At 42.4% G+C, this 19,328-nt stretch overlaps 1 protein-coding gene across 3 annotated transcripts in view; it reads left to right on the top strand.

The window, feature by feature from the left end:
- Positions 1–19,328, top strand: part of TGFBRAP1 (transforming growth factor beta receptor associated protein 1) — a 66,888-nt gene that overhangs the window by 2,690 nt on the left and 44,870 nt on the right. For 2 of the 3 annotated variants that reach the window (XR_006280426.1, XM_038384995.2), the window contains exons 2-3: positions 3,300–4,001; positions 11,918–12,112. Coding sequence is in view for 2 of the 3 variants with exons in the window: in XM_038384995.2 (XP_038240923.1) it covers positions 3,320–4,001; positions 11,918–12,112 (877 nt within the window). In the remaining variant the exon portion in view is untranslated. The remainder of the gene's footprint in view (positions 1–3,299; positions 4,002–11,917; positions 12,113–19,328) is intronic. The other variant, XM_038385004.2, reaches the window with a different exon arrangement.

Consider the following 19,328-nt stretch of genomic DNA (forward strand, 5'->3'; position numbering starts at 1 on the left):
GCAGTGTGTCTTCCCTTCTGTCCTGTCTCTCCCCCGCCCCCCCCAGCCTGAGTTGGCCGGGGGGGGGGGGGAAGGGTGGAGGTGTATTGCTGCAGTGTAGACAGAGCCCTAGGCCCAGATTTTAAAATCTGAATACCTTTAATTATGCCCCTAAAGCTATTTTTAAGCATCTGAATAGAAGTGACCTGATTTTTCAAAGGTCCTTAGCACTCGCAACTCTCTGTCTTAAATTGAAGTTGCGGCTCTTTATCTCCTCTTAATCAGGCCACTTCTATGCAGATGATTAAAAATGGATTTTGGACTCTAACTTTAATGACTCAGGTTTGAAAACACTGGGCCCCAAATAGTTTCTGGTGGTGTCTTTCTGAGAAGGCTTACATTTTTCTGTGATCTAGTGGTTCAAAAGTAGACTGTTTTGGGAATATTTATGGAAACTTGCATATTTAATGCTTTGATATTTATTCACTGAATGATGAATAGTAGTGTTGTGCAGGCAGCTGTTTAGGACACATGCATTTTATTTGACTTTATTTATTTTTTTTGTTTACCTCTAAGTACTTGTGGACTAATAATCACTACTTGTGACTTCCTCCACAGGACTCTAACTCTAAAATATATTCAAACGATGTTCAGAGTAGCATCAGTCTGTACACTGACTAAAGACCAGTCAGAATTCTCAGGTTTTAGGGACAAATTAGAGGAAAATTGTTCTAGACTCATCAAGTCTAGACATGATAAATCGACCACGAATGCGCTCCCGTCGACTCCGGTACTCCACCAGGGCGAGAGGCGCAGGAGGAGTTGACAGGAGAGCGTCAGCCATCGACTTACCGCAGTGAAGACACTGCGGTAAGTAGATCTAAGTACGTCGACTTCAGCTCGTGTAGACCAGGCCTAAGTTTGTCACCCACTCTGCTTCCTCACCAACTCTGTCAGGGAGGGATGTGGGAGAGCTGCTTTCTGGTGGTTCACACTTCTTAAGGACAAAGGCCTCTTTGAGTAGGAAAAGCTAGTCACTACTCAGATTTCATCGATGACACACATGCTTGTTTGCCTAATATTTGGTATGTTAAATGGGAAATTTAACTTTAGTATTCCAAATTTAATTTGGTTATAATGAAACTATAATTGATACCAATGTAGATCAGGTGTCAAACAACCACACTGAGTTGGATCCATCCCCTTGTAGTAGTTATCCAATGTAGAAGGATCCTGTGTAAATCATGATTTCATGGAAATCATGTAAATGCCTCCAAATCATGATCTTTCCATTTTGCATAAAAAGGAAAATGTCTACAATGAAGTTTCAATACAAAAAAATTATTTATCTTGTAGTGCTATGTGAAAATATCATTCAGTCCTTGAAATTGACCACATTTAGTTGTAAAATTAATTTCATGCAAATTTTGTAAATTCAGTACTTTGCCGTTTACACTATAGAGAATTTTCTAAAAAATTTAAATAAAAACTGATTTACACAGGGCCCGATCCATGAGATTCACAATCTGAGAATATATCTGTCATATAGGGAAAAGTGCTCATAGATAATGGTTGCGAAGAGAAGCTTCTGAAGTGAATCAGTGCAGTAGTGTGACAAATAGCTCTGAGAACAGGGAACAGTACCCATTAATTTTTGTGGTGGTAACTTTTAAATCTCATGAGAACACTTTGTGGGCCACATCTTCAGATAAATTGGGTGTGCAGTTATGTGGGTAAATCTAGTAATTGCAAATGCAGATAGTCAAATAGAGTTCAGAAATAGTAGTGTTCTTAATTTTTCCTCATAGAATGAAACTGACAATTTCCAGTTAAAATGTAGTTACTATGTGAGGGTACCATATGGCTCTTTATTTTTGTGCAAAGCTCCCATTCATTATCTGGGAGATTTGCTATGGATAGTGTGTAGTGTATTACTCCAGCTTTAACTTGAGCCCTCAGGCTATAATTAAAAATATAATTTGGCCTTCTCAAAATGAGTTTTGAAAGATATGATGTAGACTAAAAGTACTAAACTATATTTCAATATATTGGAATATGTAAATTGCAGTTTTGGTTATTTTGAACTGCTGTTTTGCAGCACCAACATTTAAGTTTAGTGTTTTGTTTTATTCTGCTTTGATATGGATTCTCTGTGGCCGAATAAACTAGACCTAGACTTTTTATCTTGCAAATTACCTTTCTTTAAATTCAGAAAAAGCAATAATTGTCTTGGCAGCATTTTGTGCCCCCAAGTTTCTTGTCTGGATTTTTTCAATTTTTAGCATGCTATGAAAAGTTACTTCTACAGTGCCCAAAATATGCCTTGCATGTAGACACAGAATAAGGTGCTTGCTTGCTGTTGTGTTACACTAGTGACAGGGTAAAACTAGAAAGTAACAATCTAGCAATTGGAAGAGGCCTGTTTGTTTATGCACCAGAGCAACCAGCTATATTCTCAAATAAGCTATGCTTTGAATTAACCAAAATGCTTCCATTTTTCTGCACCCTTTACACATACTTCAATTTATTCAGTCCCCTAAAGGTTTTCCTTTCTTCCTTTTTAAGGTGACTTCTTTTGAATCAGAAGTATGTTTTGAATATACTCACCACAATCTAGATTGCTCGAGGGTTATATGTTGTATACTCTCTTTGTGCACTGCCTTTTAACAGTAAAAGACGTCATTTGCATATTGAGGGTGGAATATGCCAATGATTAGAAGCAGAAGATTTCTGAATGGCTTATTTTATAAAGGCATTCTAGATTGTCATTAACTTAAATTTGATCAAAGAGGCATGAAGTGCTATGTGAGAGATGTTAACTTATCCTCCTAAAGGCTGTCCTTCACTAGAAGTTTATTGATGATAGCCAAGCCTTTTATATATTAGAGACAGAGGGTAATGATTTCATTAAGGCCATTGAAAGTCAGTGGGACTTAGATGCTCTTATTATTTGTATTGTAATAGCACCTATGAGCCCCAGTCATTGTCAGGGCCCTATTGAGTTGCATGCTGTTGACAATTTTGTCCAGTTTCTAACAAATTGCTTTGGAATTTGGTGTTAGTGGCTGCTTTGTTTCAGGAGCAGCCTTACAATGAAATACTACAGTTTGTTTTTTGTGTCTTTCATACTCGCTACTGTACTAACTTAGCCAACTGTATTGTACTCAAACTAATGGTTGCTACTCAATTCAAGTATATATTTCTCAGAGCGCTGACAATCTGATGTTCTGTGTTGATTAGATAACTTTTTTGCATGATGATGTTTGGCCTTCCTTTTGTGTGGATGTGAATAAAATGCTATTTTTTTCTCCCTTCCAAAGCAGATCATCCAGAAGACACAATGAGTTTGAAGGCCTTCGAGCTCGTTTCTGCTGTTGAGCGGGAAATGCTCATGGGAGACAAAGCTCGAATCAACATTGAATGCATTGAGTGTTGTGGGAAAAACCTCTATATTGGAACCAATGACTGCTTTGTCTATCACTTCCTACTGGAAGAGAAGATATCAGCTGGAAAAATAACTTTTACTGCCACCAAACAACTGCATAAATACTTGGGCTTCAAGAAAGCAGTCAGTGAGTTGAAAGCAGCTTCAGCACTCAACAGGCTACTGGTGCTTTGTGACAACACAATAACATTAGTTAACATGATGAACCTGGAACCGATCCCCACTGGAGCTAGAATCAAGGGAGCTGTGACATTCACAGTAAATGAAAACCCTAGGAGTGGGGACCCTTTTTGTGTAGAAGTTTGCATTATCTCAGTGAAACGGCGGACCATCCAGATGTTTATGGTGTATGAGGATAGAGTCCAGATAGTGAAGGAAGTGTCCACTCCGGAGCAACCCTGTGCCGTGGCTGTAGATGGTCATTACTTGTGCCTTGCTCTCTCTACACAATATATCATATTGAATTATAATACTGGCATCTCCCAGGATCTGTTCCCTTATTGCAGTGATGAGAAACGGCCGATTGTGAAAAGGATAGGCAGACAGGAGTTTCTGCTGGCTGGACCTGGAGGATTAGGTGAGACTAAAAAATTTTAAACTTCCAGTTTAAAGTTTCTCTCCATTTCACGATCAGCTTCCCGGATTGAGGTAACTTTAGTATTTGATGCCATAATGTAGAATAAATGCTGCATTTTCTTGCAGGCTATACTTTCAATACTTGAAAATTGAAGGATAAGTAAAGCAGTATGAGAGCTACTGGTACACCCACTTCACTATAATACTAACATTAAGTATCGTCTGTGGATTCTTACTACTGGCATTCCACCTTGGTTCCTTATAAATGTTGCAGCATAGCAGCAGAAATTACTTTTGTGATTGCCTTGCTCACTTGCCTAAATTTTCCCCATAATGCTAATCAATTAGTAGTGCTCCATAATGGACTTCAGAAAGAATAATAATTACATTAGACAAATTAAAAAGGGACACCTTGGGGGAATTCTGCCATAAACTATGAAAACAGAACTAGACTGCATGCAAAGCATCAAAATCCCCTCTTCCTGGGAGGACTGATTTTTCTGTCCCACTTGCTCTGTAGCTGTCTTGGGGTGTGCTCTGAAGACCAGTATACTTGAACTTCTCTGATCACAGGCAAGTCCATTTCAGAGCTGAAGATCTCACAGGGAATACTCTAGCACCAGCATTTCTCTCAGATTGATGGGGAGCCACTTTGAGTGCCTCTCCAATCGTAAGTGTAGCAGTATGGCATAAGGAGATAGTCTGTCTCAAGTATCAAGGTCCCAAATCGGGGCTGTACGCAGCTTTTACAAAATGCATTAAGGGATCCAGCCGCTATGGGCATTTACAGGATTGCTGTTTCCAATCAGGTTTGTTTCAATTCTATTCAATTTACTGGATTTGTTGGTCATGTGTCTGAAGTGTTAAGTACAGTCCATTACAAACCTTGCCAATCTGGATTCCAAATACAAGGCACTTTTCTTTGACATTCTCTTCTCTTACATAAACACATACCAACAAGCATACTTGTTTTGGGAGGGTGTTTTAAGACACTCCAGTGCGTCTGCTTTTTCCTCTGAAGAGAGGATGAGAGAACAAACATATGACATACATAGTCATGTTGCTTAATGCACTACTGGAAGGCACTCGGATACTGTGGTGATGAGCATGGTATAAAAATTTATATAGACTAGAACAGGGCAGACCACCAGTTTGTCCTGCAAAGAGTGAAGTGATGCATCAGTATATCAACTGAGTTATCAGAGTTTGAGAATCAACTGCCATATCCTGCTGTTGTCACTTGCAGGATGAACCTTTATCCCCATCTTGGACAACTGTGCTTAATATCTAGATTATCTTTGCATGAGTAACCTCAAAATAGTATGGCAAAAAGTTATTGTGACATATTACCCTAGCTCAGGGGTGGGCAAACTTTTTGGCCTGAGGGTCACGTCTGGGTGGGGAAATTGTATGCAGGGCCATGAATTCAAGAATATTAAAGGAATTGGCACCTGAAATTGCAAGCCCATTAGCAAGAATTTTTAATGAATCTGTAAACTCAGGAGTAGTACCAAATGATTGGAGAATTGCTAATATAGTTCCTATTTTTAAGAAAGGAAAAAAAAGTGATCCGGGTAACTACAGGCCAGTTAGTTTGACATCTGTAGTATGCAAGGTCCTGGAAAACATTTTGCAGGAGAAATTAGTTAAGGACATTGAAGTCAATGGTAAATGGGACAAAATACAACATGGTTCTACAAAAGGTAGATCGTGCCAAATCAACCTAATCTCCTTTTTTGAAAGAGTAACAGATTTTTTAGATAAAGGAAATGCAGTGGATCTAATTTACCTAGATTTCAGTAAGGCATTTGATACCGTGCCACATGGGGAATTATTAGTTAAATTGGAGAAGATGGGGATCAATATGAACATCAAAAGGTGGATAAGGAATTGGTTAAAGGGGAGACTGCAACAGGTCCTACTGAAAGGCGAACTGTCAGGTTGGAGGGAGGTTACCAGTGGAGTTCCTCAGGGATCGGTTTTGGGACGAGTCTTATTTAATCTTTTTATTACTGACCTTGGCACAAAAAGTGGGAGTGTGCTAATAAAGTTTGCAGATGATACAAAGCTGGGAGGTATTGCCAATTCAGAGAAGGATCGGGATATTATACAGGAGGATCTGGATGACCTTGTAAACTGGCGTAATAGTAATAGGATGAAATTTAATAGAAGTATAAGGTTATGCATTTAGGGATTAATAACAAGAATTTTAGTTATAAGTTGGGGACGCATCAATTAGAAGTAACGGAAGAGGAGAAGGACCTTGGAGTATTGGTTGATCATAGGATGACTATGAGCTGCCAATGTGATATGGCTGTGAAAAAGCTAATGCGGTTTTGGGATGCATCAGGAGAGGTATTTCCAGTAGGGATAAGGAGGTTTTAGTACCTTTATACAAGGCCATTGTACTGGTGAGACCTCACCTAGAATACTGTGTGCAGTTCTGGTCTCCCATGTTTAAAAACGATGAATTCAAACTGGAGCAGGTACAGAGAAGGGCTACTAGGATGATCCGAGGAATGGAAAACTTGTCTTATGAAAGGAGACTTAAGGAGCTTGGCTTGTTTAGCCTAACTAAAAGAAGGTTGAGGGGAGATCTGATTGCTCTCTATAAATATATCAGAGGGATAAATACAGGAGAGGGAGAGGAATTATTTCAGCTCAGCACCAATGTGGACACAAGAACAAATGGGTATAAACTGGCCATCAGGAAGTTTAGACTTGAAATCAGATGAAGGTTTTTAACCATCAGAGGAGTGAAGTTTTGGAATAGCCTTCCAAGGGAAGCAGTGGGGGCAAAAGATCTATCTGGCTTTAAGATTCTACTTGATAAGTTTATGGAGGAGATGGTATGATGGGATAATGTGATTTTGGTAATTAATTCATCTTTAAATATTCAGGGTAAATAGACCTAATCCCCTGAGATGGGATATTAGATGGATGGGATCTGAGTTACCCAGGAAAGAATTTTCTGTAGTATTTGGCTGGTGAATCTTGCCCATATGCTCAGGGTTTAGCTGATCGCCATATTTGGGGTTGGGAAGGAATTTTCCTCGAGGGCAGATTGGAGAGGCCCAGGAGGTTTTTCGCCTTCCTCTGTAGCATGGGGCACGGGTCACTTGAGGGAGGCTTCTCTGCTCCTTGAAGTCTTTAAACCACGATTTGAGGACTTCAATAGCTCAGACATAGGTGAGGTTTTTCATAGGAGTGGGTAGGTGAGATTCTGTGGCCTGCGCTATGCAGGAGGTCGGACTAGATGATCAGAATGGTCCCTTCTGACCTTAGTATCTATGAATTTAGGGCTGAGGTGGAGAGTTGGGGTGTGGGGGGGGTTGTGGTGTGCAGGAAAGGGCTCAGCATGGGGTGCAGGGGGTTGGGGTGTGGCCAGGGGCTCAGGGCAGGGGTTTGGGGTGCAGAGTGTAGAAGGGGGCTCAGGGTAGAGGGTTGGGGTGTAGGAAGGCTGTGGTAGGGAGCTGAGGGTAGGGGTTTAGGGGACTCAGGGCAGGGGGTTGGGGTGCAGGATGCAGGAGGGGTTTGGGGTATGGGCTCCAGCCTGGCACTACTTACCTTGAGCGGCTCCAGGGTGGCAGCAGCTCGCAGCCAGGCTGCTCGCAGCCAGGCTAAGGCAGGCTCCGCGCCGCTCCTGGAAATGGCCAGCATGTCTGGTAGTAGCTCCTGGGGGTGGGATGGGGCAGGTTGCTCCCCTGTGCGTCGCCCTCACCTTGGGTACCACCCCTGAAGCTCCCATTGGCTGCGGTTCCCCGTTACTGGCCAATGGGAGCTGCGGGGGGGTGGCGCCTGCAGGCAAGGACAGCTCACAGTGGAGCAATCTGCCCCCTTCTCTCTCTGCCAGGGGCCTTAGTCCTGCTCTGCCACAGGGCTGGCAATCCCGTGGGACAGACTGAAAGCTTTGACGGGCCTAATCCGTCAATCCGGCACATAGGTCATAGTTTGCCCTCCCCTGCTCTAGCTCTAAATGTAGACTGGCACTTACAGATTTGACGTGTTGCAGTGAAAATCAACATGGATTCATATATTTTGTTTTATCTAATCAATCTATTTAACACCTCCTTGTGAATAAGTCTCTCTAAAGAATTTCATTTTTACCTTCCCCTTTTTATTTTTCATTTTATTTCTTTTACTTTTAGCGTAAAAGAAACTCCACACCAAAGACTTCCTGTGATCCACTTCTGCACTGGATCATTCTTTTTAAATTTCTTGCTTTTTCTTCCCTGCCTTCCTCAACTAGCTAAATACTGTTCTGTTTTTAGTTTCTATTCCTACATGAAAGGTCTAGAGACAATGACAGATTAGGCCCTCTTCCTGTCTCACCTAGCATAATATCTAGGACCTAGGTCTAGACTAGGAAATTATGTTGTTTTACAGCTATTAGTCAGTACATCTTTTTGTGTGTTCAGACACATTAGTGTAAAAGTATAATTAGGCAGGCCAAAAAAGATTTCAAAGAGCAACTAGCAAAAGACACAAACTAACAGCATTCTTTTTTTTAATACATCAGAAGCAGGAAATCTGTCAAACTGTCAGTGAGGCATCTGGACCATTTTGGCGCTAAAGAGCACTCAAATACAAGATGGTTGCGGAGAAGATAAATGAAATCTTTACATTGGTCTTTACTGCAGAGGGTGTGAGGAAGATTCTCACACCTAAGCCATTCTTTTTTAGACCTCAAATCTGAGGAACTGTCAGATTGAGATGTCATTAGAGAAGGTTTTGGAACAAATTGATAAATTTAACAATAATAAATCACTGGGACCAGATGGTATCCACCCAAGAGTTCTGAAGGAACTCACATATGAAATTTAGGACTATTGACTCTGGCATATGACCCATCGCTCAAATCAACCATTGTATGACTGGCAGATGGCAGCTAATGTGAGGTCAATTTTTAAAAAAAGGCTCCAGAGGTGATCCTGGCAATTATAGGCTAGTAAGCCTGTCTTCAGTACCTGGCAAATTGGTTGAAACTATAGTAAGGAACAGAATGATCAGACACACAGATATGTTGGGGAAACGTCATCAGGGCTCTTGTAAAAGGAATTAGAATTCTTTGAGGATGTCCTCAAATGTTGACAATGGTGGTCTAGTGGATATAGTGTACTTGGACTTTCAGAAAGCCTTTGGTGGCATGGTCCTTCACCAGAGGCTCTTAAACAAAGCATGAGATAAGAGGGAAGGTCCTCTCATGGTTCAGTAACTCCTTACGATGAAAAACAAAGGATAGGAATAAATGGTCAGTTTTCAGAAAGGGGAGAGGTAAATAGTGGGCTCCTGAAAGGATCTGTACTGGGACCACTGCTGTTCAACATATTCATAAATGACCTAAAAAAGGGGTAAACAGTGAGGTGGCAAAGTTTGCAGGTGATACAAAATTACTCAAGATATTTACCTCACCAGCCTTGTCTCTTTTAATCTCTTTTACTGGACCAGCTTCTGTTGGACAGACAAGCTTTCAAGCCACACAGAGCTCTTCTTCAGGTCTGGGAAAGCCAAAATGGTGAGGGATGCAACCCCATGCACTGGGTGCCCCTAAACCTCTAAATTCCAGAAGCAGGAATGTGATGTTAAGGGATGAATCACTTAATTGCCCTGTTCTGTTCATTTCCTGTGAAGCACCTGGCATTGGCCACTGTTGGAAGACAGGGTACTGGGCTAGATGGACCATTGGTCTGATCCAGTATGGCCATTCTTCTTTTCTTAACATAAGTGTGGCCTGGGTTTCATTTTTCATTCCTTTTCCCTAGTCTAGACAGGGTGTAACTGCTTGTGTCTCATTACTTAAATTGCCTGTTATTGAATGTGTACATCTTCCCTTTCATTCTGTTTCACTGTAACTTTCTACATTTTTACTTTTAACATCTCCTCCTTCACTTTAAGCAGAATTGTGTGCTTTCAGTGCTTTTTCTGGTACGGTTTTACAGCTGCTTTGTAACATAGTTAGGTTCTATATATCTTGGCATTTAAGTGTTACCGCTCTTCTAACAATAATCAATTCAAACATGGTTCCAACTAATACTTGAACCTTATTGTAGACAGGACTAGAGCAGATGTTGATGAGGGTTGGTTTTTTTCATACTGGCTATCATTTCCACGCATGCTCACTAGACAGAGGAATAGGAAGGTTATGTGGTGCATTTCCTCACACTTGTTCACACTGTGTAGTCATCAGTTACCAATACAGTTGTTTTCTTCCCTATTCTCACCCACTTGGAAAGCTCCTAATACCATCAGCTTTTGTGGTAGGCAAAAGTTCTATCACTTTACCTAATTGGACATATCCCATTTTGACCAAGTCAAAAGCAGAAGAGAAGAAAAGTGAGATTTAGTTTGCCTGACTTGTTTGTGCATTCTCAGTAGCATGCTTCAAAAGAAAAATGCTGGTGTCTGGATGACCTAAGATTGATAAATGGAAAAATCTCTACATTTCCAGTTTTGAAGCCAGTGTAGTTCAGTAGTGGCTAACACTTGTTACCATCACATAGTTACTCGGTTTCTTATGTGAAATGAGAAAATCATTCTAGTTCCCAGTAGCCGCATGTCCACATCACAAAAACTACCAATGTTGGCAATAATTGGCAGTGTTGTTGGCAATTTCAGATGAGGATGGAGACAGACAAGTAATTGAGCTACTTAGGCCTTTCAGATTCAGGGGTGAGGTAAACAGGCAGAAATTGGCTTGAGAAAGTACTATATTGTTGCTGCCCAGGCTCTACCTGTTCCAGAGGACTTAAATGTCTAGAGTACCTGTAAATTATCACTAAAACCAAAACATTCTAAACTTTGCATATTGAATTATATTATGAAGCCTAATTTAAGTGATTTTTATTATCTCTAGATATTGAGTATTCTGTATAAAAAAGTGTGGCTTGGATTTGACAAGGAATTTACTGCACAATTTTTGGAAGTGCTAATTGGATTTTCTCTCAGAACAGAGATGCTGCATAAATCTCTGAGAGGAAGTGGGGAGGGAGATGTAGATTCTTAAAGTCTATAGTGTGATTAGTGCTCAGTGTTCTGAAAGAGAGAGATGAGTCAAACTTATTGAATGGCTACTTGAAAAAATCCAAAATACATGGCATACAGCAGAGAAAATAACCGAAAATTAAGTGGAAAGAGCCTTACTAAAAAGTCACTAAGACTTTGGAGACTGTATCTTCATTTTGAGTGTGTGTTTATTAAATCTTCAGTGTATTTTTTCTGTTTGCCTTGTGTGGCAATTTGCTTTGCAAGAGCCTCTACCTTTCTTTCTAGACTTTTTTTCAAATTTTTGTAGACGCATGCCTTGCAAGGGGAAAAAACCTTCTCTTCTGAAAGAGTTAGGGCTTTCACTCTGCTGTAGCAATTGACTCAGGAAATATGGGTGAATTGAATTAACTTGGAGACTGAAATGTTTTGCTGGCATTTGAGATGTTAAAGGGAGTAAACAGGCCAAATTGAAAGAGGAAGAATGCTCAGGCAACCTGTAGGAAAATACATATAAACGAAGATAGCAATGTTAGAAGACAGGCTCATGGAATGCTGGCTTGGGTTGGGTTAAAGGGCATGGTTGTTTTTAAAGGAAATAGTTCACTGTAAGTTTCTTGGACTTGAATTATTTACATCTAGGAGGAATAAGCATTGAAATGAAACTTGTATCACTTTCCTGTATGCAAGAATTTTTTTGTATCCTACTTTCAACATAATTGATCAACAAATGTCTAACTGCAACAGGATCCTTGAAGATTCAGTGTTTTGTAAAAAGTTTAACAGAAATGCCCTTCCATTGTAAAAAGTCCTTCATTGTTTACACTTGTAAATTATTCATAATCCTGGTTCATGGCAAGAAGGGTTCCAGTGCTTGACTCCTGGAAAACTTCAGGCTTTGGCTTAAGCTTCAGACTTTCTTCCCTTTCTTTGCAGGTATGTTTGCAACTGTGGACGGCATTTCCCAGCGCGCGCCTGTGCACTGGTCGGAGAATGTGATTGGAGCAGCCCTGTGTTTTCCTTATGTAGTTGCTCTTGATGATGAGTTTATTACAGTGCATAGCATGCTGGATCAACAACTAAAACAGACCCTGTCTTTTAAGGAAGGCCACATCCTACAAGACTTTGAAGGTATTAGCTAGTACACCTATTTCTTTGCATGAATTTCTTGGAACATTAAAAATCAAACTTTATGCTGACATAGTATAAAGTTTAAAAAAAAAATGGGCTCCTTTGAAGAACAAGCTACCTCTCCTGAAATGCACAATAATAGAACATCCTTAAATGAACACTTTATCCTGCTGTTAATAGCGTTTGCTAAAGAATATTATGTCCTATATTCCTATAAAACTTTGCAAATGAAACTTCTTGTTCTTCGAGTGATGGTCCTTATTGTATTCCACTGTGGTTATGCATGCGCATCCTATGCCCAGAGTTGGAAAATGTGAAAGTGGTTTTTGTTGATCTGCGCATGCACCCTGGCTCACCTGAGGGGATAAAGTCGGGGCAGACCGACTTCCTCTCCAGTTCCTTCTCACTACCACATGATCTGGGTCAGAACCTCTGTCTGTAGCTTCAGCTTTGTCCCTTATAATAAGATTTTGCTTTGCAAATAGTTTTTAGTATCTTGTACTGTTAATAGTTTGTGTTTTCATAAAAACAACGGGGAGTCCGGTGGCACCTTAAAGACTAACAGATTTATTTGGGCATAAGCTTTTGTCAGTAAAACCACAAAAGCTTATGCCCACATAAATCTGTTAGTCTTTAAGGTGCCACCGGACTCCTCGTTTTTGTGGATAGAGACTAACACAGCTACCCCTCTAGTGTGTTCATAGTTTTTAATGCTAGATTCATGTTCTCTTCTCCCCCCCTGCTCCCCATCTTGTGTGGGTACTGGACTATGCACAGGACTCTGTGCTTCAAACTCTGTGCTTCCTGCCAGCAGTCCTTCTCGATCAACGACAGTCACCAATGCTGCTTGAACTGCCTCAGGAAAGCTCACATCACAGTGAGGTGCAATATCTGCCTCTAGTTCCCCAGCCACACTGAGAATAGCAGGAACTCCACCTTCAAAAACACCTCATGAAAAGGCCATGAGGCCTCAATCAGAGCAGGCCAGGGAACTATCTCCACCCTCCCCTCCCCGCCCTACAGTGGTCTTACTCAGAAAGGATTAAGCCTCCTGCTGCTAAGGCCAACGCTGGTGCCAGAGAATCTTCCCTCATAGATTTCCTGGTGGGATCTTCTTGGGAACCCAGGAAGCACTCTCAAATGCATGAGACTGCCTTTCTTGAAATCCACTTTGAGCAAGCCTAGCATCTCAACCCAAGAGGACTTAGAATGTACTAAGTCCCAGAGGTTTGACAAGAAAGCTCTTAAATGTTGGGCTCTGTTGATAACAGAATATGATCTGTTGGTACAGTCATCTTTGGCACCTCCGAAACCTCTGGATCCATCAGCGCTGACAAAGATGTTCACTGCCTGTCCATAGTGGTCTTCGACAGCATCCTCTCTGGCTCCAATGGTCTTGGCAAAGATGACCCTGCTTGTACTGGGGAGAACTGGGTCCCATGTTGCTCAACAGGACATCTTCACACTGCTGGATCCAGAATCCCCTCCATTGGGTCTGTTCCTTTCCAGAGATGTCATAACATCACTTGGGGAGTCAATAACTTGAAGTTCATTTCCTGCTCTTTCCTTGAGGTGCAGCTTCTCTCCAATGGCACTTATGGTATCACCTCAGGAACAGGAATCAATTTTCTTCTCATCAGGAAACTCCAAAGCAACCAAGGAGCCTTTGTTTCCTTACCCTACGTATCCTCTGCTGCCCAAAAGAATTACACCACCTTGGGACCAGTCTCCACATTTAGCTCTGAGCTGCTGTTGCCCCTTGCCAGGATGCCTCCACATCCCCCTTTCAACTCTTCCTACTGGCCATATTGGGGCCCCTGGGACCAATACACCCCTGCAGAGTTGGTCAGATCGGCTAGGAAGTTACTCTTTGCCTCCCCTCAGAAGGAAGAGCATTATGCCCTGGATCCAGCAGTTCTGCTGGAACTAGCAAGACTTCCATCTTCATCTCCAGACAAACCGGTAACCCCTTTGTCTCCCTCCCCTCTCCACCCCTACTTACGCAAGTGAATTCAGGCAGTTCCAGGATCATCTTCAAGAGGAATCTGTAGTTCACCAGCAACTCTACGAAGAGATTCAGGAATCCTAGAACAAACTCCTTGACATCCTCTACTCAGGTTGGTAAGGAGCTAATCCTTGTTTTTCACTCCTCTCCCAACTCTTTGGTGGTCAAAGCAGCTTCCAAAAGGGCTAGACAGCAACCCCCTGGTCTGCTTCAGTGGACAAAGAGGTTAAGCGTCTAGACCTGTTGGGGGGGGGAAAGATGTTCTTATCATCTAGCCTTCAGTTCAGGATAGCCAGCTACCAGGCACTAATGGCCAAGTACAGCTTCCTGAACTACTCCAAGTTTGCAGAGTTCACTAACAGTCTTCCGTAACAGGACAGAGCTTGTTTCCAGGTGATGATTAGATGAAGGCAAATTAATAGCAAAGACGACCTAAAATTTGCAGTTGAAGCTGCTGACACATCCTGTAGAGCCATGGCTACTGGCATTGTTAGGTGTAGAGAGACATGGCTCTGTGTCAGGGTTCCCTAGAAAGATTCAGAATAGCGTGGAGGACCTCACATTTCCCCCCCTCCCCGTTCCTCAGACGTTCTTGTCAACTGCTGGAAATGGCCCACCTTGATTATCACTACAAAATGTTCCCCCACCCCCGCTCTCCTGCTGGTAATAGTTCACCTGACCTGATCACTCTCGTTACAGTGTGTATGGTAACACCCATTGATTCATGTTCTCTGTGTATATAAATCTCCCCACTGTATTTTCCACTGAATGCATCTGATGAAGTGAGCTGTAGCTCACAAAAGCTTATGCTCAAATAAATTTGTTAGTCTCTAAGGTGCCACAAGTACTCCTTTTCTTTTAGTCAGAAAACTGACATCCTTCTATCCCTACCTGGAAGGACTATAGGGCTACCCTCTGCCCCATGAATAAGGTTAAGATTTTGTCACTGTTATTTTTAGTAAAAGTCATGGACAGGTTGCAGGCAATAAACAAAAATTCACTAAAGTCCATGATCTGTCCCTAACTTTTACTAAAAGTAAGAGTGATTAAAATGGGGCTGAACCCCAGCCCTGATGTGGGAGGAGGGGAGTCCAGCACCCACTGCGGCAGGGATCTCCAGAGTCCCCTCACGGTGGTGTTAATAGCTGGTAGTTCCAGGGTCCCCCAACTGTGGGGCCAGTGGCTGGGAGTTGCCGGGGCCCCGGGGCTGAAATGGAAAATGTCACAGAGATCACAGAAGTCAGAGATTCCGTAACTTCCATGACATAATCTTAGCCTTACTTATGAAGTGCCACGCAATAGCAGCTGTTTTAAAGGACCTGCTTCCCTGCACCTTCTGCAATAGGTATGGCATCCCAATCTCACCCCCCCCCCCCCCCCCCAACGAAGCACTATTTTTGATGGGACCTCAAGAGCTTCGAGCCACTAAGCCCAATATTACCTGACCTTCACACACCATTTGGAGGTCGTCTAGTACACTTTGTCAACATGTGGAGTGCAGTAAGAATAGACCAGTGCGTGCTGAACGTCATCCATTCTGACTGTATGAATGAGTTTGCATCCCTATCTCCTCCAGAGTCATCTTCCCCTTTAACTTTTGGGGACTACTCTCAAGACTATTCTCAAGCAAGAGGCAGACTCCCTATTACTGTGAGGAGCAATAGAACATGTGTCCCCTGAATACCAAGGGGGCAGCTTTTATTTGACTTATGCCCTTCTTTTGGTGTATAAGGAAATATGGCGACTAATTCTCGACCACCACCACCCTAACTGCTTCATTTGTAAACTCAAGTTTCATATGGTTATGCTGGTCCCTCTAATGCCATTAATAAAAAAGGATATGGTTTACAGCTCTTGATATGAATGAAGTGAACTGTAGCTCACAAAAGCTTATGCTCAAATAAATTTGTTAGTCTCTAAGGCGCCACAAGTCCTCTTATTTTTATTTTCATTTAGATATTCATCCCACTCTCAGAAGCTTCCTAAAGTATTTGCAGTAGTGGCAGCTCACACCAGATGCCTCGGTCTCATTGTCTTCTCCTGCCTTGATGACTTGTTCCTTGTTACCAAGTCATGCCAGAAGGCCCATGCTACACCTTCTCTCTTTCCTGGAGGTCGGTGTAAATGCCAAAAAATTTATTCTCACCCCGCACAGTCTCTGGACTTCATTGGGGCCACCCTCGATTCGATTATTGCAAGGGCATACTTGCCAATGGACAGGTTTCAGACCAGGAATAATATTGTAGCCCCAATGGCAATCAACCCTCCAGTACTGGTTAAAACATGCCTTTCTCTTTTAGGTCATATGGCATCATGCACTTATGTCACTGTGTTCGCAAGACTCCACCTTTGTTCTCTTCAGATATGGCTCCAGTTAGTATACTCTCCAAACTTCCATCCTATCAACTTCAGGGTAACAATTCGTACAAATGTAGTTTTCTTCCCTACTGTGGTGGACAAATCCTTCACAGGTATGAGTGGATGTCCCCTTTCTCCCCTCTTCTCCAAACCAGGACCATTACTACAGATGCATCCCTTTCTGGTTGAGGAGCTCACTTGGACAGACATGCAGCACAAGGCACTTTGACGCCACAAGAGTCCATATTCTGAAGGTACAAGCAGTCCCGAGGCCTTTCTTCTGTTCATCCACACTCACTGCGTCCTTATGCTGTCAAACAATGTTGTTACTGTCTTCTACATCAACACACAGGGAGGCGCAAGATCCATCTCTCTGTGCGCAGAAGAGGTCAGCTTGTGGAACTGGTGCATCGGCAATCAAATCACCCTATCCGCAGCCTACCTTCCTAGAAAACAAAATACGCTCTGACTCTGTCAGCTGACATTTTTCAGTTGACCACAAGTGGGAACTCCATGACTTAGTACTGCACAATATCTTTGATCTATGGGGAACCCCAATCAGAGATCTGTTCACCTTCATAACTAACAAAATGTAACACACTGCTGCAGAGGAGTCCTATGTCACCACTTCCAAGGCGAGAGATTATTTCTTCCTTGGTCAGATCACCTGAACTATGCATGTCTTCTGCTACAACCCCTGTCATGAGTTTTGTGCAAAAGCTGGTAGGACGGGGCATGAGTTATCATGATTGCCCTGTACTGGCTTAGACAATTTTGGTTCCTAAATCTCCTGTGCATGTAATCTTGAATAGCGATCCTCCTCCCAACATTCCCTGAGCTTCTGACCTCATGGAATGGCAAGATCAAGCATGCCAGTCTGTATTCGCTTTACCTCAGGGCTTGCTTTTTGGATGGGCATCATCCTTCGAACACTCATGTTCCACAGGTTTCAGAGTAGCAGCCGTGTTAGTCTGTATTCGCAAAAAGAAAAGGAGTACTTGTGGCACCTTAGAGACTAACAAATTTATTAGAGCATAAGCTTTCGTGAGCTACAGCTCACTCCGATGAAGTGAGCTGTAGCTCACGAAAGCTTATGCTCTAATAAATTTGTTAGTCTCTAAGGTGCCACAAGTACTCCTTTTCATGTTCCACAGTCATACGAGACATACTTCCTAACACTAGGAAGGATTCTACTAGGCAATGCTATCTGGTTAAGTAGAAATTTTTTCTCTTCAGACACATCAAAGGAATGTTATTCCAGAAGATGCGGATATCCCTCTCATTTTAGATTGTATCCCTTCTCCAAAAGCATCAGTGCTATCCATCAGCTCCTTACAAGTCCACTTGGTAGCGATTAGTGCCTGCCATCCTCCTTCTGAGTATTACTCAGTCTTCGCTCCCCCACTGACCACTAGATTTTGGAAAGGCCTAATCAGAACCTTTCCACCTATTCACAAGTCTACTTCTCTGTGGGACTTGAACCTTGTTCTCTTAGCACTCACAATACCACCCTTTAAACCCCTAGCTTCTTGCTCCATTTCCCTTCTCTCCACAAAAGTTGCATTCCTTGTAGCCATTCCCCTCAGTCAGAAGGGTTGGCAAGCTTGGAGCGATGATGGCAGATCCTCCTTATGTTGTATTCCGTGAAGATAAAGTTCCGCTACGTTTACCCAAATTCACCTCCCAAGGTGGTTTTGAAATTTCACTTGAGCCACTTGAACCAATCAATCCATTTAGTTGTTCTTTCCTAAACTGCACACTTCCTCAGAGGAACAGAGTCCACACTTTTGATGTCCAGCAGTCCTTGGTGGTGGTCTTTGTAGGTAAAAGGCCAATTGAAGTCCCAGAGACTAGTTATCATTATAACAAACTTGGGGGACAAGTGATCTCTACTCAGAGGATCTCCAAATGGATCTCTAACTGCATTCTACACTATCAACTCTCAAACCTTCCCCCCCACCATGGGATAAGAGCTCATTCCATGAGAGCACAAGCAATGACTATGGCATCACTTCAGGAGGTATCCCTTCTTGAGATCTGTAAAGCAGCCACATGGGGCTCCGTTCACACCTTTGCGAGACACTATGCCCTAGTCCAGGACTCCTCTGCTGATGCCTCCTTTAGAAGGGCTGTCCTTTGCTCAGCCCTACCATTTACATCCTTGCACCCTCCTCCTACTTAAGTACTGCTCGGTAATAACCTTCAGTGGAATACAATAGGGACCATCACTGGAAGAAGAGGAGGAGTTTACTTACATGTAATTGGAGGCTCTTTGAGATGCGTAGTCCCTATCTGTATTCCTCCAACCACCCTCTTCTCCTCTGATTCACAGTGGAGAAGGAACTGGAGAGGCAGTCGGTCTGCTCTGCTTTTTATCCCCTTGGTCGGAGACACGAGGTGAGCCAGGGCATGTCTGTGTGGACCAACGGATGCTACTTTCAAATTCTCCAGCTGCTGGCTCATGGTACTCATGTGTAACCCCCAGTGGAATACAGACAGGGACCACACAGCTCAAAGAACCTCCAGTTAAAAGATTCTTTTGAGATTGGTTTTGAACTGAATAAAGTAACACTTGCAAACTTTATGCACAATGGTATCAGTCAGACGACTCGTGCATAAAGTGGAGCAGGTGTGTCTGCCAGTGAAGCCCTCACTTGTAATTTGACAAATTTTTCCTTCAGAGGAACACTCAACTTAAAATTTTGTAAGCGAGTTGAGTAGTTTGTGGTAATACTTCTGCAGATAACTCCTTCTCCTGCCACCTTTTGTAGGTGTGGAATCACACTTTATAACACTTTTTCTCTTTGGTTGCTGTATAAGATAATCAGAAACAGGGTAAACAGGTTGTACATA

The sequence above is a fragment of the Dermochelys coriacea genome, chromosome 1 (assembly GCF_009764565.3).
Source record: "Dermochelys coriacea isolate rDerCor1 chromosome 1, rDerCor1.pri.v4, whole genome shotgun sequence".
In the NCBI taxonomy this organism is placed as follows: domain Eukaryota; kingdom Metazoa; phylum Chordata; order Testudines; family Dermochelyidae; genus Dermochelys; species Dermochelys coriacea.